At 40.3% G+C, this 21,845-nt stretch overlaps 1 protein-coding gene across 7 annotated transcripts in view; it reads right to left on the reverse strand.

The window, feature by feature from the left end:
* The window catches only part of dock9b (dedicator of cytokinesis 9b), a 103,272-nt gene that overhangs the window by 3,328 nt on the left and 78,099 nt on the right, over window positions 1-21,845 (reverse strand). For 4 of the 7 annotated variants that reach the window (XM_072683664.1, XM_072683663.1, XM_072683666.1 and 1 more), the window contains 18 exons: window positions 21,505-21,635; window positions 20,164-20,278; window positions 19,286-19,352; window positions 19,118-19,165; window positions 16,849-16,985; window positions 16,216-16,322; window positions 15,106-15,243; window positions 14,646-14,828; window positions 14,236-14,349; window positions 13,360-13,575; window positions 12,382-12,439; window positions 9,914-10,020; window positions 8,944-9,066; window positions 7,805-7,918; window positions 5,436-5,582; window positions 3,774-3,984; window positions 1,570-1,760; window positions 1,376-1,476 (listed from right to left, as the gene is read on the reverse strand). In XM_072683664.1, the coding sequence (XP_072539765.1) occupies window positions 1,376-1,476; window positions 1,570-1,760; window positions 3,774-3,984; window positions 5,436-5,582; window positions 7,805-7,918; window positions 8,944-9,066; window positions 9,914-10,020; window positions 12,382-12,439; window positions 13,360-13,575; window positions 14,236-14,349; window positions 14,646-14,828; window positions 15,106-15,243; window positions 16,216-16,322; window positions 16,849-16,985; window positions 19,118-19,165; window positions 19,286-19,352; window positions 20,164-20,278; window positions 21,505-21,635 (2,308 nt within the window). Of the gene's footprint in view, window positions 1-1,375; window positions 1,477-1,569; window positions 1,761-3,773; window positions 3,985-5,435; window positions 5,583-7,804; window positions 7,919-8,943; window positions 9,084-9,913; window positions 10,021-12,381; window positions 12,440-13,359; window positions 13,576-14,235; window positions 14,350-14,645; window positions 14,829-15,105; window positions 15,244-16,215; window positions 16,323-16,848; window positions 16,986-19,117; window positions 19,166-19,285; window positions 19,353-20,163; window positions 20,279-21,504; window positions 21,636-21,845 lie in introns of those variants that run through there. The other 3 variants (XM_072683667.1, XM_072683670.1, XM_072683669.1) reach the window with 2 other exon arrangements.

The raw sequence follows: 21,845 nt of genomic DNA on the forward strand, positions 1-21,845 counted from the left end.
CGCTGTAGTCTCTAGACAGACCTCCAAAAAATAGTGCAGCAAAACGACTCAAGAACCTCACAGAGACTAGAAGGCTTTTGCAAGGCAGAATAGGTGAAAATCCCCCAAAAGAAGAACATCTTAGCTGCTTTATAAAGTGTTTACAAGCTGTGATATACTATACGGGCAAAAGTATTGGGACTGCTGCTCATTCATTGGTTGTTCTAGAATTAAAGGTATTAAAGAGAGTTTATTCTGCTTTAGGAGTTAAATAATTGTCTCTACTGTCCAGTGAGGAACGCTTTCTACTGGAATCTGGAGCATCGCTGTGAGGATTTGACTGCATTTAGCGACAAGAGCGTTAGTGAGGTCAGGATGTTGAATGACCACCACCCCAACTTCATAATCTCCACAACTCAGCCCAAAAGTATTAAATGAGGCACCATCATTCTAGAGAGCACAGTTCCACTGCTCCACAGCTCAATGCTGGGGGGATTTATACCCCTCTGGCCCACGCCTGGCATTAGGCATGGTGCCAATAGGTTGCTTTATCTGCTAATGTTTATCTGCTCCAGAGTGCTATTCTACACTATTCTATACTTCTCTACAGGGACTAGAAAAGCTATGTCAGCAATGGGTGCAACTTAAAGTGTCTGACGTTTTGCCAAGTACAACATAACATCTACTACATCTAATAGTCCTACATTACAAAAGAAATACTGTAAAAAAAAACAAAAAAACATACATACAGAAAATCATTATTTAAACCTTACTAAAGAGGGAATTCTGCCTTTCTGCTCAGTCTAACCCCCACCTCAAAAGGGTTTACAGCATGCCCCAAAGGAGGGGTGGTCACTCAGTCAGGGGTTGTAACATGTGGACACTTCGGATTGGCTGGTTAGACCAGCACTTGTTAAAAGATATCAATCTAGTCAATAACCCCAGTCCCTCTCCCTGACTCTCTCTCTCTCTCTCTCTTTCTCACCTCTTTTTATATATATCGCTCATCCTTTTTTGCTATACTCGTAATATTCTTTACAGGTAATATTATTTATAGGTGTTATTTATATAGGGTGGTTGCCTCTTTTATCTGGGTTACAGCCTTAATACTTTAGTCCTTATCCAACTGTATGATGTAACTCAGGTTATTGTGCACCATTAATAAAATAAAATAAAATTGTAAAATAGCAGAAAATAGTGATACAAGTAAAAATAAATTCCATCAATATGGTTTCAAATAAACAAATTCATACATCATTCACAACTTCGGGACCATTAATCAGTTTCCGACATTGTATAGTACCCGTTTTCTTTACCTAGTTAAGACGATTTTTGAAGGGCACTGCCCTTCAAACACAGGTAAAAATGTTAGAGAGGAGGGTTTTCAGAAGGGTACCTGAAGACCTCTTTGAGCTGTTTGACTTTGTTGTCTGGGTATTTCTTAGCGCAGGCGTCATCAAGGAAAGCTCTGGCATAAGCCAGTGGTCCAGCGTTTACCTAATGACAGGAAAAAAAGGTCTGTCTAATGTACTTGGTTGTACTCTGTTGAATGGTAGATGCTGTGCATGTGACTGTATGTAAAGCACCCACCTGTACACTGATGCTGCCCTGCAGTTTGAGCTGCAGGCGGATCATGTCGACCTCAGCGGCCGCACAGAGAGCCTTCAACTCTGCCACTTTACTGCTCATTTCGTCTATAGCCACCTCTATAGGACTCAGGTCTGTGTGGTGCTGATACATCACCGCTATCCGCTTCTTCACATATGGAAAACAGTGAGTCGCTGGATGAACAGAGAGAGGCAGAGAGAGAGAGATAAGGGATCAGAGTAGGTGGATTGAACTCATGCAGGACCCAAAAATATTGGCACATATTTGTGTGCATGTATATTGTTTTTAATGGGTCCTTTAGTGGAATTATAGATGCTGTTTATAAAATGGATGGAAGATAGAGCGACAGACAGACAAACAGACAGACAGACAGGTAGGATAGGGGATTGGATGAATGGAAGACACAGGGTTGGACAAACAGGATCGGTAGACATTTATGAAGTTTAGACAGACAGAGCTCCAAATGTTTGTGGACACCCTACTAATTAATGCTTTCAGCTACTTTTAGGATGAGTTGGGAAGTTGGGAATGAGGTGGGGTGACCTCACTAAACCTCTTGTCGCTAAATGTAATCAAATAAATGCGGATTTTGGAAGAAGCGATAAATAAGCAGGCCTCCAAATACTTTTGTCCACATAGTATAGTGGTGGGTAGGTAGGTAAAATTACGGTAACATAGGTTCCTCGCTGGTACATCCTTAGATGAAATCTCTGTTTCACATGTCCATTGATGATGTATAGATGATTCTTAAATATTCCAGTCATGTGAGTCTCAAAATAAGGAAACTCCTCACTCCATGAGACGAAATGTACAGTGAGTACATATTATATTACTGTAAAAGTTCACTCTGTGATTATAAACCAATAAAGAACTGAGTCTGCTGCTTCCTGCTGGTGGAAAGACTAAAGGTATGTTTAACTAATCCATTTACAAAAACTACAGAATTTAAATTATTTAAACCATCAGCTTGATTTATGTTGACTGTTTGCATTACTGTAGCACAAACACCTGCAGTTCATACTGGCTTTAGCTTCCTCACTATATATTATAGTAAACTGACAAAGATCAACAGTCATTGTTGCTACAAATACCATCCACAGAAACCAACCTTTCAGAAGCATTCGGTCCTAATCTGAGAGTTTATCTATGGGTAAAGATAAAGGGAGCTGAGAGCACAGGCAGGTCATAAAACTGTGGAGTCATGCCAGAGACTGTGGCTTTGATTAAGTATCAGCTATCAGCAAAACTGATAACTGGTTTCAAAGGTCACTGCATTAATCAGGAAGATCTAGCAAAATGATTGGTCAGCTGACTAGGGTGTCTGACTAAGAAAAGTCAAGCTGTATTAATGAACTATAGAGGTCTTTTATTTAAGTGTCTAGATGTAACTGACCCACATAATATTTTTCCACTTTTGTGTGGCTACACATACTCAGGCATGGTTATGCTCAGAATTGGAAGATTTTTGTCAAGACACTATTCTTTTCTTCCATAGCCATTTATACTTGGTCTTGTTACTGTGGTGTCTGATGTTGAAGAGGTATTTTTTCTGTATTCAGACTGTTTAAAATAATAGGCCTCATTCACCAAGTGTTCCTAAGAAGGATTTTTTCTTAAAACCCACTCACAAAGACTTCACAAAGATTCTGAGGTTCACCCGTGTTTCTTATTAAGTTTAAGTAATTTCTTATAGAAACTCTTACTGAATTAGGCCCTGTTTGTTTTTTAGATAACATACTTTTCTCAAGAGAAAATGTCTTAAGAATATCAGAAAACTCTTAAGATGTATGAAATAAGAAAAATCACATCTAAGCAGAATTTCTGTGTTAAGACACCTTTGTGAATCTGGCCAAAGAAGAGAAGAGCATTGCTATTAATGTTGTCTGAGTAAGTATTCCATGTTGCCTCCAGAAGTTGTGAGAGAGTTAAAGCTTAATGTGTGATTGAAATTCCATATATATATTTCCATGGTGCACAGAGCAGGCACTGGCTACAGCTAGATTTTAGCCAAAGTTTATTTTCTGCCAAATCAATTTAAAAGCAGTGCAGACGTGCAGAGGTGTACACCAACCACAGTGTGTAGACTATCAGAATGTACCTGCCTGAGGCTGACACTAGACACTAGACGGGCCTCATTGCGACAGTAGGTGGAATCAGAATGAGGATCAATCACAAAGTCCACTTACTGGTGAGCACAGTCCTGCGCTTGCACTGCTCATCCACACCGCCATGTCTTTTGCCTGACCCTGTGAATGGAGTCTCGAAAACAAAGCGCCGGATGTTGTGGCTCCTCTCAAAGTCTGTACGCCTTTCTTCAAGCTCTTTCTCCTCCAGGTAGGGAGTCACATGCGTCACTTGGATATAGGCAAACTTAGCCTCCAGGTCCTTAGGGTTAACCTGCATGGGATGAGAGGTACAATCGAGTCAGCTGTTTGAATTGGAGGAAAAACAGCTGTACAGTACATTTTAGACATTTAAGTGTCGTATTCAAAGTCACAGACATCCCACCTCTCCCGGAATTTCCGGGAGTCTCACACATATTCATTGTCGCTCCTGAAATCCTGCAAATTATAGACATAAGATCCCAGAAACCTGATAGCATTAATAATATATTAGACTAGAATAGAATATAACAAATCATTTTAAGGTTTCATGTCAAATAGTTCTACCTCTCTGAAGTGAGTTATTGCAGGGTTTGATGTCTGAAGGTACATCATGGTCAAACTGATCGTGTTGTGTGTTCAGGCATATGCTTATGTATGTGGTCTAGAAGAAGATAACCATACCTATGCTCAGTGAGAATGCAGAGTTGTGTATAAGTGTCGTGGGTGATAACCACCTGCACATACTAGGTACCCTCAACCAGCATAGATTTGTAATAGGCTGGTCATTAAACACACAACCCAAACAACCAGTGAAAGTGTGAGTGAGTTAATACACTATATGGACAAAAGTTTTGGGACATCTGCTCATTCTTTGTTTCTTTCTCATTAAAAAAATTATCCTGCTTTTGTTGAATTAACTGTCTCTACCAGATTTTGGGGCATTGTTGTAAGGATTTGATGGATTTCATTCAGCAACAAAAGCATTGGTAAAATCAAGATGTTGGATGATGATCACCACCCCACATCATTGCCAACTCTCCTGCTTATCCAAAAGGATTGGATGGTGCACCATCATTTCAGAGAATACAAATCCACAGCTCAGTCCTGGGGGTTTAACTTAAGATAGCTGAATGCATTAATTAGCAGGAGTGTCCACAAACATCTGGATGATGCAAGTAAGGGCACACAGACTGAAATCAGAACTTGTTGAAGCACATGTTGTTGTTAAGCGCTTTAAAATGCATCCAAACATTGAGCAAAGGGGTAAAATACAGGACATGCTGTCATCTGTATGTCATTGGGGCTCAGAGCTAGGCTACAACTCTGCTTTCATTTTTTCCCTAGACAGTAACATAACTCTGAAATGTGAGCAGGTGTTGAGGGAAGCTATTGGTCTAGCTGTAATGAAAATGCTGCACTGTCCATTTTTATCTTTCCAAAATGCAAAAAAGGGACACAAGTGGACACAGTGGACACAATGGGCACAATGCCCAGCACCAGAAGACTGAAGTTGTCTTATTTACCAGCTTCTCATCGGAACTTCTGTTCCACCTAAAATAGTGTAGCAATTACATTCTGGTACCCCAACAAGCACCTCAATGCTGCATCATTTAAGGTGGAACTGAAAATTTCCATCCAAAAACCAGAGCTGAAGTGAGGAGGTTCCTGTTCTCGCTGAGGTTCCCGTTCAAGGTCTCAGTATTTATTAGCCTGTGTGTATTCCTCAGGAATGTGTGTCCTTACCCTTCCAGAGTCTTGGATCATTTTGACGTTCTCCTGGCCAAACTTGTCAGAGTAGAGTTTGAGTAGACGTTGCGAGATCTCTGAGAGAGGAGTAAATTTGGGCTCCTTATAGATGTACTCCTTTCCATCCTCATCTTCAAAGAAACCCTGAACACAACAGATGACGCGTCTCTGTCACACAGTGAGTATGCAACAAAACTGTATGAATTGGTATGAATTGAGAACAAAAACAAAATAAGTTAAAAAAACCCACACATGAAAATGGCAAAAGCTGAGTTCACAGAGAAGAGATCCATCCGTTCTTCACCCACAAATACATTAATTCACAGCAAACTAAAACCCAAAATGCCAAAATCCCAGGCAATATTTGGCATAATAACTGTAGCACACTATTCAGTTTTTTTTATCAAAACCCTACATTTAGAGTGCTTAAATGCTAGTTATTTTGTAAGGTCATGCTTACACACTTGGGATAGCTATTGGAACATATAAAGGGGGCTCTACATCCCATGTTGAAAAGTTTGTGGACACCCTTTCCTACCAGTGAATTAAGCTGCATTAGGTGCAGCCACTGCTGACACAGGTGTTCAAATGCACACCCAGTTTGTATATCTCCACAAAACACATTGGCAACAGAGTGGGAAGCTAAGGAGGAGCTGCACATGAGCCTAAGGTCACCATGGCCTATGCCAAGCGCCAGCTAGAAGGTTGTAAAGCCACCCAGCTTTGAGCTGAGGAGCAGTGGACCTGCATTCTCCAAAGTGATAAAGCTTCATCCAATATCTTGGGGATGAGTTGGAGTTGCAGAACTAATCGTCCAACATCACTACCTGACCTCACCAATGAGGACAACAATCAAATACTCACGACAATGTTCTAAAGCCTAGTTTTTATTACTCTTGCACTGGGAAGAAATGTTGAATGTGAAGGTGTCCACAAACCTTTGGCCATATTTTACATATATATTTGGCGTGTTGGCCTGAATTAATTAAACTGAATTTATATGATGTTAAAAACGAATAGGCCTATGAACATTCTTCTAAGGGTGTTACTGTGGTGCAGAATGGTTATTAGGGGTGCTTCTGCAACCCTCCAGTGCCACGCCTGTTTGTTAGCCTGTTAGCATATTAGCTTGTTGTTGTTTCCAATCTTTTTTGAAAGGTAATCTAGTGTTCATCAACATGTTAACCAATGCCTAAGTGCACCACAATCACTAGCAACAGTTGCTATCAAAGAACACACATGTGGGTGGAGCATGGGTGGATCAATTGATGAATAGTCACCATTCATCCAATTAATCAGCAAAATGGAAACCAGAAAACATCTACACTAAAGTCGCTTTCTCAACACAATGTTCTCTAGTTCTGAAGGTTCTGAAGGTTCCTCAACACAAAACGCACTGCACTCTGCACTTCATCCAATTTATGGCTTCATATGTGGTTTCGGTCAGCCTGACCTGAAGCTTCCGCTCCGTTTTTTACTTCTAAAGCCATCGGTCAACATGTATTACTGCAAGCTTTCTGGGGGGAGTGGGGAGCACTTAACTGCCACTTAACCCTTACAATGCAGGCCTTCTCTCGGTCGGCTGACAATAGCAGAGTGGCTCCATGGGTCATAAACCCATTACTGACTCTGTTAGTTTAATGGCCAGAGCACTCGCTAAAGTGTTAGCGCTTTTTAACGATGGCCAACAGAAGCTCCGGAGTGAGAGAGTTTCCATTTTAAAGTGATGGCTGAGATGATGGGATGCGTGAGTGCCCGAGAAGCAGACGAAACAGATGTTTTAACTGCGTCATGTGTGAAGATGAGTGACAGAGGTCTACACAAAGAGAAGGTACGCATCTTCTCTTCTCTTAGGAATGAAGCATGCTGAAGAGGTCTGCTAATGGTATGGCTGATGAGCAACATCTGGGTTGTATATGAGTTAGTAAGACAGAGAGAGAGTCATAGTGCATGTATATGCACTCAAACACACACACACACACACACACACACACACACACACACACACGCACACACAGGGCATTGTGCAGCACCACTTACCGCAGCCTTAGGGAAGAAGAGAGAGCAGAGAAGATGTGATTAGCCCAAAGCCACACAGCATAGAGGACTCAGAGCACTCACTCAGACACATTTGAAACCACAAACAAGCCTTCAGTAGCAAACATGCTGGACACAGGACTGTAACTATTCATACGAGTAACAGTTCAGCTCCCCCGCAGACTGGAGGACACTCAGACTGCTGGTTTATTATAGTCATCAACCCTGCTGAAGAACGTATACCTTTTTTGCACTGATTATCACGGCTGTGTCATCAGAAAGGTATATAGCTAATAAACGCCGTCACTTTAGACTTTGAGATGCCATACCTGACCAAAAAAGGCCACTCTGAAGAATGTGCCCAGAAGCCGCTTCCCAGAATGCATCACTTCCATGACTTTCGTGTAGGCCCGATGTAAGGTGTCATACAAGTGGGCCAGTTTCTATACATAGGGAGGATAGACAGGAGACAGATTACTAAACTAAAACCTCAGAAACTGTGTCCTAATCATTATATAGTGCACTACTTTGGAGTTTTACCGTTTCCAAAAACATTAGTGCAGTGTAACAATCCCTCAGCATGATAAGTAGTTTACAAACTATGTACACTAGCAGACATGGAATACCCATAATTCACTGCGCTGTTTGTTTCTCTGTGGAGGACTAATTGGAATGGAAGGTGAAATAAGACTTCCAAGTAATTTAGAGCATTTAGAGCACTGGAGGTCCATCTACAGATTTACAGTGATGCTTAGCTTGGGGAGACTTTGAAAAAAAACCTTCAGCTTGCACCTCTTGAGGTAATCTGTTGTTGAGTGTCTTTATGATCATTATTCTGCTGTAGAAGCCGGGATGTCAGGATTTGTTTTACAGATGGCGTGATGTTATGCTTCCAAATTTGGTGGAATTTAATTGAATCAATTTCACCTTCTAATAATGAATAATCACTGTGCCACTGGCTGTGACACAGACTTAAAGCAGGATCAATGCACCCCCATGGTGGACAGTTGGAAAGATGTTTTTTCATGAAATTCAGCACCATTTTTTTTCTCCAAACATGCCTTTGTTCATTGTGTCCAAAAGGTTCAGTTCTAACATCATTGATTCACAGGACTGAAAATGCATTAGGATTGTTTAGCTGTTAAAAACGCTGCAGTTTGTGCTGTGGACGCAGGCAAGATTTTGTTCTGATGACTTGGAAGGTCATATTTGTGCTGAAGTCACTGCACAGTATAACAGAGCACCACCACTCCAGAGTCTGCTAAATCGTCCTGAAGGTTTTTTTCAAGTCAAATGGAGGGTTTTGATTTGCCTTTTTTTGGAATCCTATCAGCAATTTGCCTGTCAAGAAAGTCTGACGGGCACATTCACTCACACAAGGTTTATTCACATTATTAAGATTAGCAACATTTCATTATTTTCACAAGCCAACATCAGGTATGACCAATTCTTCATCTCTGGTACATACCTCAAAGTCTCTGCGTTGTTCATAGATGGGGATAATAAGTCTGTAGATGTCTGAGATGAGCTCGTAACGTTCAGCCTTCCATAACCCATCAGCACACTCCTCTAACAACTCCATCAAGACTTCCTAAAACACACAGACACCTAAACATCAAAATGGACAAACCAGAATTATCCATATAATAATCAGGGACATCTCATTATTTATTTATTTAATCCATTAATCAATCAAAAGGGACAAATTCAGACACATGTTTGCAGGGTCAGTCTTGCCATTACAATACTGTGTTGTATCCTGTAGCACGCACTCTGCCTCCTTATCCATTGGAGCGGAGTTTCTGTGCCAAAAGTCGTGTGATTTACAGCTCAGTGCTAATGGCAGCTCCTTCAAAGCTTTTTTCCCCCTCAGCCGTACAGGCCATTTTAGAGAGGCTGTGGTAACTCAACTCATCCATCTGGAGGCTACACAGGGGCAATAACCTCAGATCATGTGACATATAGTACAGGCCATTAGACATGTGATGACTAGGAAGTGCAAGATACACTATAAAAAACTAATGTACTTCTCTACCAGGAAGGATGAGCTAAAAAAATGATGTCTGAATAGAAATGTCTTATTTTGTATTTGTATTAAATTATAAATAAATTAGAATTCTAATTTTTTTTTTTAAATGAATAAAAACTGGGAAGGCTAATTTATTACTAAGATAAGATAATTTCAAGGCTACCTGTTACATTATCTATAGAGTAAAACTACATTCTCCTGCCTTTGCTGTTCTTCATTGCTGACGCACATGGTTAAGGGCCATTAGCACTCGTTGTGATAAGATAAGGACCCTCAGGGAACATTTCCTATAATAATCGTATAATTATTGATCACTTTGTGGCCTCAGTTACACTATGGTGGAGTCAATAATAGGCCAATGGAGAGATTTAATGTGAGTGCCAGCAGACGAAGAAGAAGCAGGTCCAACCTCATTAAAGTGCACGTCTTGCATGCCCACGTCCTCCATCATGGCCGCCTCCTCATCGATGTTGGGAGTGATGACACGGAACGCCAAGCAGCCCTGCCGGAACATTCCTGTGATGGAGAGGGGAGAGGAGAAGGTGTTAGCAGATTTTGATCATACTCAGACAAAAAGGGCTTACAGCATACATTACCACTGAAAACTAGTAAAAAGTTTACTATACATCTGCTTAAAGGGTAAAATGCATAAAACCCCAAACTGACCAATATCTGTTAATGGTTTAACATTAAAGGGTCAACATTTGAAACCATAATTTTAGATTGGCCTCATTTGAGAATTCACCACACTTATTATTAGTCTGGCATTATAGTCTAGACAGTATGAGTGCCATTAAATCTGTAATCTCACAGCTACCATATGGATAGTCTTTCTCCAGAGCAGGGGAACCCAACCCTGCTCCTAGAGATCCAAATTGGTCTTTCTCATATTATGTCCAAAACGAGAACTTCAATTTGGTTCTAGGCTTCAAGTAAGAGGTGAGGCTTGATTTGGTCATGGATTCATTTGTTCATGCCCAAAGTGCTAAAGTGTACATCCATAAACAACTTCAGAAAAGAGCAGGTTGGAACATCTCTGAACTGAGGTCCATTTCTGCACATGATTAGATCTTTTCACAGAGTCAATCTGTGCCAATTTCTTGACTACTGGTGCCTTTGCTGTTAATAACTGATTCAGGTAGGCATTAAGTACTACCTGTTGAACTCCTTTCAGAGTCCAACAGCTAAAAAAAAAAATCTTTGAGCAAAGGTGCCAGACTAAACCTACTGCCCAGACAGCAGCAATATGATGATAATGTCCCTGGCAAATGACCACAGAGGTGACAATAAAGACAGACAGAACAGAAGAAGCCAATGCACTTGGTTTTCATGCTACAGAAGATCAGAATGTAACTCAACTGCCTTAAAATTGCTAACAGATATTCTTGCGTATACTTGACAGACCTAGTATCTCCAAAATGGTAACTTTACAGGAGAGGGAAGGAATTGTAATAACTTTCCATGGAAGCCAATATGTTCATGTTTATCTGCTCCAGAGTCGCCTATTTGCAGTACTTTTGTACAGAGACTAGACCAGCTGAGTGTGTGTGCGCACGCATTTGCACATCTGTGTCAGCAATGGGTGCAACTTAAAGCTGAGAAACATTTTCTGACCTTTGATACTGGAAACAGGTTCACTCAAGGTCCAAATGTAACATGTAAGGAGTTAAATATATGTTTGACTCCCTGCAGTGTAATTAACTACAAATACAAGTACAAGAACTCATTTAACATACTACTTGTAATTGTACAACTCTTCAGAAATAAGCTACTTATGTACACTCTAAAAAAAACAGTTCTTTAAAGGTTCTTTAGTAAAGGCAATAGTTCTATATGGAAGTATAACTCAAAGAAACATTTAAAGGCTTATATAAAGCTTATATAAAGCTTTCAGCCTAGTTAAATGATTCATCTCTATGAACCTGTTGTATAAATATAAAAACCTATTTCTAAAATCGCAATTTTAGATAAGGAGAAAACTCTCTTCAATTCCAATGGAAGTCAATGTAAAAAGATCATTCATTATGATTTTTGTATTTAGAACAACTGCCAGATTCACAATTTGTCAAAAAGTGAAAAAGAACAAAAATAATGATGCAATAATTGACATCCATGACACGATTCCTGGTCTGGGTGACTATGCTGCTCTACACAAATAGTTTTGCCCAAAAACTCTACATTGGCTCACCTCTATAATACAATTAACCTTGTAAGGTTAGGGTCAAAAGGTTGCCCAGAGCATCAGGTAAATGGCATAAATGTAAATGTAAAAAGGTTTCTATTGTTTCCACTGTTAAAAAAAACCCTATTCAGTATTATATGAAATACAGTGTATTGTAATGAGGCATAATTACTAATGTATTACACCAACACACACAAAACAGCAAATGACTATACCCCTTTATTTACCCTTTATTTAGAACCCCAGCTGTAAACCATTCATTTGTTGCATAATACGTAGGCATGTGAGGGTGAGTGTGTGTACTGGACCTGCTATTGCACGTGTTTAAAGCTCTTATCAGGGGAATTCACTGAATACCACACTGCAGTATGGAGATGACCCTTGTACACATTTAACAGCCTATTTGTGTGTGTGCGTGCGTGAGAGAGAGTAAATGTATATGAGTGTCATAACCTGTGGAACACCTCTTTAAAAATATTAATAAACCATTTGCATACACAGTAATTGTGTGCAAATCACTGACCTGAAATGTCTATGCTTAACACTTTTATCAACTTTCTGTGTATTTATGAGCAACACTGTAAACTGTGGGCCCTGACAGCAGAGTAAAATGACCAGAAAAGTATGCATATAGCACATTAAAGTTATACACAGCGCCCTCCTGTGGTCCTCTGGTACCCTTTCTCCAGACTCACCTTTTCTCTTCAGGTATTCTGCCACGAGTGCTGCCACGTGCACGTAGCACATCGCTGCCTGCACAGGAAACAGTCATATAAAATATTAAAAGATTTTCATTCTCATGATGTTCCTAATCATAATACCTGCTAATTACCTTAGCGACACCAGGGCCCAACTGTGGAAGCTCAGCAGTCCCAGGTATTGAACCCACAACTCTGGAATAAATAACCCCTCACACTAACCACCAAGCCACCACTACCCAAATATCTAAATCCAAATTTGAACTTGACTGTGAACCTGAGCCAGACACATTCAGTGTAAATGCAACCAAACCCAACAATACTGTATGGTTCAGACATTGGATTTGGGCAACTGTCAAACTCTGTCAGCCCATAAGCCTATTCGTTCAGTATACTTCTATGTCATTCATTTACTATATGTACAAAAGTATTGGGACACCTGCTCATTCGTTGTTCCCTCTGAAATTGAGGACATAAAAAAAATGTACATGGCAACAAGAGCGTTAATGAGATGAGGATGTTGGATAATCACCACCCCACCTCAACTTCCCAACACTCCCCAACTCATCCCAAAAGTATTTGATGGAGCACCAACCATCATTCCAGAAAACACAGCTCAATGCTGGGGGGCTTTATACTCCTGGCAATAGGCATGGTGCCAATAGGTTCATGTCTATCTGCTCCCGAGAATCCTATTCTATTGGCAACACTTCTCCACAGTGACTAGACCAGCTGTCTATCTGTGTCAGCAATGGATGTAACTTAAGCAGCTGAACACATTTATCAGAAGGATGAACGTTTTGACATATAGTGTTAAGCATACACTACATGTTCAAATGTTCATCCTTCTGATGAATGTGTTCATCCATCCATCCATCTTTCCTGCAGTGTAAGATATACAGAAACGCTTCAATCCAAAATGTAGGTTATATGTAGGGCACCCATGCAAGTGACTGCTGTATTGTCCATGCTGACCTCTGACAGGTCTCCGTTTTTGACGTGGATTTTAGCCATGCTGTCCAGCCAGGTCTTGCGCAGTTCAGGTGTGCTGGTGTAGGATTTGGCCAAGCTGTACTGCAGATCCACCAGCATCTCAGGGTCTTTCTCGTGCTCCTTCATCTGCTCTGTTGCCATCAGCACGGTCCGGATTCTCTTGGTCAAGTCCTTCACATCTGAGGGGAACGCAGTGTGCTGAGAGAGAATGGGACCAGGAGAGAGAGATTTGTTAAGGTTCTGTTTTGGTCCTAGACTGCATTGAAGATGATACCCTGAATAGATGCTCATTGCAAACTTTTATTCGCTGTGCCAGGAAACCTATTGTATGAAGCACAGGTGCCTAATCCTGATCCTGAAGAGATTCAGGATTTAATAAGCAGATGCCCCACTATCATTGTCCGGATCAGATGTGTTAGATTAGAGTTGGAGATAATCTCTGCAGGGTGGTAAATCACTAGGACCAGGATCGGACACCACTGATAGAAAGAATATGACCATGAATATCTCTAAACTGGTGTCCATCTAAGCAGCTATGTTCTTATCTGCTTCTTTCTGGTCAGATTTACGGTTTGTCTGGAGCCTACCTGGAATCATAAGACGTAAGGCAGGAATACCCTCTGGACAGGGCACCTGTCTATCGAAGGGTACAACACATACATTCACTCACTCACACCTAAGGGCAATTTACTGTGGCCAATTTATTTTGTTTATTTTGTTTTTGGGAGGTGGGAGGAAACAGGAGAACCCTAAGGAAACCTGCATGGACACAGGGAGAACCTCGTCCAAATTGGTGTTTAAATTGCAAATTAATCTTTATGTAATGATCATGATGGTTCTGGCTCTCTCTGCTTTTACCTTCACAGTCTTGTCACTGTTGGCACAGTTGTTGATGATGGACAGAGACTGCTGGAACCGTGTACCTCCAATCCCAATGACATCAGCTATCAGCTGGCTAACTGCTATTACCACCTGCAAGAAAAAATAAAAGCTCTATATTATATAGCACTCATTTAAGACTAAAATTGTAATTGTCAAGCAACATTACAGCTACTTTAACATGCTTGCAAAAAAGAATGAACTAAAATGATCTAAAAACAAAAATGAGTGATTTAGTCATGTGTGGGTCAATTTCTACATAACTGTCATTTTAGTTAAAGACTCAAAGTCTTTAACTGCATAATACCATCAGGACTAAAAGGTTAACTACTGTCTATCTGTATCTCCCTCTCTTAGTTCCTTCCTTTCTTTTTCGTTCTGTCTCTTGCCTGCAGGTGAGTGCGGACAAAAGACTTCCTGCCGGTGTAGTCAAAGTTGCTCTTCATGAGGAAGTAGAGCAGGTGGGCAGCGTCGCTCCGGATGGAGCTCAGTTTAGAATTACAGCATTTTAGGATCTCATAGCACAGGCAGGCGCACATATCTGCACGTCCGTCGAAAAACGTACATGGGAACTAGAAGAGACGGGGAACGAATTCAGTGACATCGAATAGATATTAAAGCAGTAATAAATGAACAGTATGAACATCTCAGGCATCTAAAATTTTATTAACTGAATATGTGTGACAAACATAGTCTGAGGACAAGGCATCATAGTGCCTAAAGGTAGATTTCTGACTTAAATACAAATGGATTAAGAAAAGAGATTAAGAGAATCTGACAAAGGTCAGCTACTATTACAATCCTACAGATGGCTCTGTCCTGTTTGGTGCGTTTACTGAGTTTCGTTACCTTGTATATAAATGTGCGTAGTGAAGTAAAGACGTGTTTCAGTGCGGTTTCTGACTGAGGGATCTGCAGGAAGCACAGATGCACCTGAAACACTTTCTTCATCAGAGGATTGTGGCCCAAATCAGCGCATAGTTGAGTCTACAAGAATATATTTCAGGATTAGAACTGAACAGAGTGGAACTGACAGTTTGTGGAGTAACAGTACAAATATAACTGTATCCAGTACTGAGTAAAAGTACAAATATAACTGTATCCAGTACTGAGTAAAAGTACAAATATAACTGTATCCAGTACTGAGTAAAAATACTAATATAACTGTATCCAGTACTGAGTAAAAGTACAAATATAACTATATCCAGTACTGAGTAAAAGTACAAATATAACTGTATCCAGTACTGAGTAAAAATACTAATATAACTGTATCCAGTACTGAGTAAAAGTACAAATATAACTATATCCAGTAGTAAGTAAAAGTACAAATGGACCCACATCCAGTACTGAGTAAAAGTACAAATATAACTATATCCAGTAGTGAGTAAAAGTACAAATTCAAACCTGTAACTGTATCCAGTACTGAGTAAAAGTACAAATGAACCTGTAACTAGTACTGTCCAGTACTAAGAAAAAGTAGGCTACTACGTACATGTATAAATGAAATTAGATCCAGTCATGTGTACAAGTATATCTTTAAAGAAGCATTGCAGAAGGATTAGTATTTTATAGGCACAAAATGTAGATTTCTGCCTTTCTGCCAACAACATGATTCCTCAACACTGCTGTTGAGAATGTGATATATAAAGCAAATGCTTTACCCTGCCAATAAATCTTTTTACCCTCTACCCTGCCAATAGATTTTTTTTTGTGTAATTAATTGTTTTCTTTTTAAACATGAAAACAAACAAAGCAAAACCAGCAGGAATACAAACTACACATTAACTGTGCTTTCTCTTTACTCTGATTAAACAAAACAAAGCTGCTTACCAATCACAGTTAACTAGCAGTCTGATCTAGTACCTTTAACAAGTGCAGTCTGAGTGCTCCTACACTCCTAATCACTGTGGTATGCAAGTCCGAATATGAACTTGTAAGTAGTGCAACCTAACTAAGTACCTTAAAGCCCATGATGAAGATACTGAGAGTGTCCAGCACAGTCAGACAGACTTCAGTGGAAATGTTGGACTCCAGGAGACATGCTTCAGTATCACCATGGCCATAGGCTGGAGAAGGAGGAGAACCAAAGGACAGGTTGAGTTATGCTTTTTCCTATTGCACAACATTCAGCTGGTTTAGTTCAAGCCTTCAGTTTAGGTTAAGTTCAAAGTAAATGAATGCTGATGATAGACCAGAAGAAGCAGTGTAGGGTAGGGTAGGGTATGTATTGCTACACAGCTTACCATAATCTAACCAGATCCCCAGAACATTTGAGATCTTTTTGAAACTGGAAACACACACACATGTAGACAGTGACTTCAATGATTGTCCAGGGCAGGAAACCTCTCTGGGTTTGGGGCCCCATGCATTAAAATCCATATCTTCTGTACGCGAGAGGAAAACCATACGGCCCTGCCTTCACTGGCTATTGCCTAGTTACTGTCCAGTGGTACAATAACATACAGCAATGGCAAAGCATGGTCCGGATTTTCATGCAGCTACTAATTACATGAACAGTGACACTGTTGTGGCTGTGGGGGCTGTGTTTGAATGTGCACATGTGCATAAATAAGGTTCAGGACCGTGTCTTACTGTGGTTAAAGGTGTGTGCATTCTCCATGCTGCCAAGCTGGTGTAAACGTGTGTGTAGGACACTCGCTCTGTTACGAGACACAGGAAGAGTTAACGACTTCCTGTCGGGAACCAGAAATCCCATCGCTTCCTGACTCCTAGGAATAAACAGAGCCTTGTGAAAAATTCAGTCAAATGCCAGTCAGGTTTATACACTATATGTTCAAAAGTCTGTAGACGCATCTAACATTTTTTTTGAATTCAAGGGTACCAATAAGGGGTTTGGTCCCTGTTTGCAGCAATAATAGTCTCTACTCTTCTGGAAAGGCTTTGAACTAGATGTCAGGAACACTGCTGTGAGGATTTGACTGCATTCAGCCACAAGAGCGTAGGGAGGTCAGATGCTGATGTTAGATGATTAGTTCTGGATCACAAACGCCATTCTAACTTATCCCAAAGGTTTTGGATGGAGCTTTCTCACTTTAGGGAGCACAATGCTGGGGGCTTTGCACTCCTCCAGGAGATGTCTGCCACTGGGCATGATGATCTTCAGAGCAGCTAATTCTAATCAGTAAAGCTTTGTATCAGAAATGGATGCACCTCAAAGTATTTGAATTGACTAAATAGAAGAGGTGTCTGAATACTTTTGGACATGTAGTATATTTATTCAATACTTGCTAAATAGTGCCTTACACAGCTCTGTGACAACACTACCTGTTAGGGCCTGATTACATTAACATTTAATGACATGAACATATTAATATTTGATAGGATACAGACACCGGTGTTAAGGAGTGAATAATACTGGCCAATTTATTGTAATATATAACAGATGTTTTAGTGTTAAAGCATGCTTTACTGACTGATATGACTCATTTTGTCAACAGTGAGGGGAAAAATATGATTCTCAATAGAGGTCTGCCACCAGATATAACCCTGATGGGGATTACACTTTTACAAAGATTACACTTTTACAAGTGTGTAAATGTGTGTATTAAATTTAGCATGCATTAGCATGTATTTATGTATTGAATTTAGCATCTAATGCATGTATAGTGCTGCTAAGTTGTTATGCTACTGAATGTTTTGTGAAGTTAGTTTAACCCCACAGAAAGTTGACTTTCAAATACTATCATCATGCTAAAGGTTGGGTTATGTTTTGTGTTGAAATTTATTTTACACTGCATTGCTGTAACAGAGGTAGGGTTTGGAATATACACTTTATTGTTAAAATCTAACAATACTGATAAATCCAGGAACCAATCTTTATCAATAATGTATTTATCAGCAATATTTTATAAGCAGATTTGACCAGAGGAGAATGGGCCTCCTTGTAAGTCTTGGTTCCTCCTAAGGTTTCTTCCTCCAGCTTTAAGGAAGTTTTTCTTTGCCACTGTTACTGTCATAGTAGATTCCTATGAAGCTGCTTTTTGCGACAACATCCGTTGTATTATTATCCAAACTAAATATTGGTCTGGTGCTACTACATATATCCTAATGCATTATGCCTTATGCATTATTTCTATGTTTACGTGGTACATATGCATTAGGAGGGAAAAACAGTAAATGCATGTGTTACCATCATCACTCAGGAAAGGACAAGTGATCATATTGTGAACTAAGACTTGATTAGTCAAGGACAACAACCATTTTACTACAAACAGCATTTTACTACAACAAGTATTTTAGGTCTTGGTGTGGTGAGTGTGGTCATTACAGCAGACCGTGAAAAAATATGGAAAAGCTGACCCTGCTGGATGATTCAAAGCCATTTCTGACAGCAAACAGAAATACATGCTTAGCAATGCACATGCTTTTTCTGCCTTCGGATTAACGGAAAGGTGAGTATGCATGATCCCAGCTCACAGCACAAACATGTAATAACACAGGCTCTTCACACACACTCATACACACCCACACAGCCAGCATCTGTGCTGAGTTGTAAAAGAGAGTGTTAGGCAGTTTAAGGTGAGTCAGCATGCCATTAGTATTTAGCCACTTGTCAGCACACAGCTCTTACCCCTTGCAGGGAGGCCAGGATGCTAGCACTGACTAACTGCGCTCTCGTCAGCGTTTCAGCCAAGAACACACAACCACATAAAGAGGGAGAGGGTCATTCAGAGCAAGGTATTACAACAGCGGATGCTCTCTGCACATCTAGTTCTGTGTGTGTGTATGTGTGCGTGTGTGTGTGTGTAGAAAGAAATTGTTTATATGGACAAAGTAGATGCTATATTTACATGAATTCACTAAAATAATCAATGCAAGCAGTAATGGAAACCATTCTTACCTGGCAATAAACCTCTTCCCCATATATCTAAACTGATGGAGACACACTCTGAGGGACAAAAAGAGAGAAGAAAGATCAGGCAGTATTTTTCAGCACTCACAAAAACATGCATATGTCAGCTGCGGTGCTATTCCAGATTGGGTTGTGTTTGGAGGTGAGGCATCTTACTCAATCAGAGTGAAGAAGTCCATCAGCTCAGCAGGAGAGGCTTTGTTCCAGTATGTGAATAAGGCATCTGGAATGAAAGAAAAGGCAAGTGTATCAGTCTATGGACAATGTGTGGACTACTATAAATAGGCAAAGTAAGTATTAGTTGTAATGGCCACAGCATTGTAAAATGACAACAAAAAAAAGTTGACGGCTAGTGACTAACATTTATGCTTGCAAAGACATTTTTTGTCAGGGTTGCCCTTATGGGGATGTATATAAAGATGCCCTGACAATGAGTGCCCATTTTAGGATCTCTACATTTAATTATGTATGAATTAAATGAAAAGGATTTCTGAAACTGAAAGCTAGCCTGTGGTAAAATATTTCCCAACCCCTAAACAGTTCATCCTGGGATGTGTTCATTGTGTTTTTTCTCAGGATGCTCTGGATCATCTGGATTGTGAGTGGTCGTAAATAAGTCAAATATAAATGGGTCAAAATATAAACATCACAACAGCCATGCTACAAGCAGGCTAACACTCCTGAGCACTGTATTGACATCATATGACTACTAAACTTTAATATGACTGTATAACACCACTACCTACTCCCAATGTACTCTACCTCTGCCAAAGAAACTTAACTAACCTCATTTGACAAAAGTTGATAAGTTGTCAGGCTTATTTCCCATCTTATAATGTTGAATGGTGTTAGAGAGTGCAGCCTTTATGACCAATTAGTTTAATTACAAGCCAGTTTAATTAAATTAGAAACAAACTGAATTCTGGAGATTAAAAACTCTCTCTGGATGGACAAATGAAGTTTAATTAATGTTCCTGGTGCCTTCCTCTCAAAAATATCTGGTCAGGGGCCTCAGGAAGAATGTACGTTCTTACCCTCAGACATGCTCTTGAGCACATGCAGAAAGCACATGAGCAGATTCTTTATTTCCTCTCTGTCCAGTTTGTCACAGCGCAAAATAGAGCTCCCGAGAGCAGAAGCAGATTGAGTCTGTAGAAACACACACACACACACACACACACGCACACACACACACACACACGTCAGTTTCACCAAAAAAGTTCTGCAGAAAACACCCAAACACATCAAGTGAAAGGACAGACTCTCGAGGCACTATGCAAAGGAGCCTAAAAGCACGGGGCCAGCATCACTACCCAAGCTGACCTCAGTGTGAACAGACAGAAGGTGGATCAACCTGAGACCCTGAGACAGTGAAATTAGAAAACTTCACACACTCACTTAAACTTAACAACTAAAAATAAGAAAAGGAAACAGACACCCGATCCACCACTGTGAGCACTGCATGACAAGGACAGAAACAGAAAAAAAAACAGAAACCCAAAACACACACACACACACACACATTGACACATAGCTTCACTCCCCAGTAGGGGACACTCAGCAGAGATCTACTTGAATGGGTTTAGCAGCGATGTGTGTGTTGCTCTCAGAGAGCCTGGGGGTCGACAGAAGTGAGAAATCCATGGTGACTCGTTTGGCTGCCCTGCTGAGAGGGGTGGAGTCCTCTGGCTCAGGTTGGAGGGGCAGAACAGTGAGGGTGTGCCTACGAGTGAACCTCTCTCTCTGCTGATAGGTCAGAGTGTAGAGGGAATAAGGCAGGAGAGGACGGATGTGGTTAAGTGTAATTGATGGCATTTGTATAATTAAATATAAAAGAATTGAGAAAAAAGAGAATATGTGAAGGAAAGAAGAGACTAAGAACTATTCTGAGGACTGTTATATATTATTATTACTGTTATATATATATATATATATATATATATATATATATATATATATATATAAGTAAAAGGTCAAAAATGTATGACCATGTGGCTATTATGCTGTTGGACTTCCATGTGCCACCAATTAGCTCACTCAATAAGACCTCTACAAGGTGTTTTGCGGTATCTGACATCAAGTGGTTATAGAAGATCCCTGTCTTCCAAGTTGCGAGGTGGAGCCACAACAGATCACCAAGGCTGTTCACGTGATAAACAGAAAACACTCACTGGACAACTTTCTGCCATTGCTCCCAAAGCATTACTTTGTGAATGGGGTTTCAACTATTGTAAGTGTCTGGTTTACACAGAAATACTTCACTAATATAATGAATTACAATTAAAGAAAACAGAAGGAAAAATTTTATGTACATGAACAGAAAGAAGTTTATACTCAGCAAAGGAAAGCATAAAGGCTTAAATCATGTGTAGCACCTTATCCAAAGAGCTGCTCTTCTCACTGTTCTTTTCAGGAAGGCTGTTCCCCGAGTCGGTGCTGACCAGAGAGCCACGGGAGTCGGCGTGCCGTACTGCACCGATGTTGGGTGTGGAGGTGTGGGGGGAAGCTACAGAGTTGGGACAGGAGCAAAATAGGCAGATTCATAAATAATGTACAGATAAGAGCATGAGATCTTACAAATCAAGGCCCGTTTAAACCAAGTCCAAAAAATGATGGACTGAGACATTGGGTCAAATTTTACAGTTAGAGCCTGCACTGTTTTCTGTGTTTTAGGAAAGCGTTAAAATCTGGCTGACCAATCAGAGCTCAATTTTTA

This window comes from Salminus brasiliensis, chromosome 7 (genome assembly GCF_030463535.1).
Source record: "Salminus brasiliensis chromosome 7, fSalBra1.hap2, whole genome shotgun sequence".
Lineage (NCBI taxonomy): Eukaryota > Metazoa > Chordata > Actinopteri > Characiformes > Bryconidae > Salminus > Salminus brasiliensis.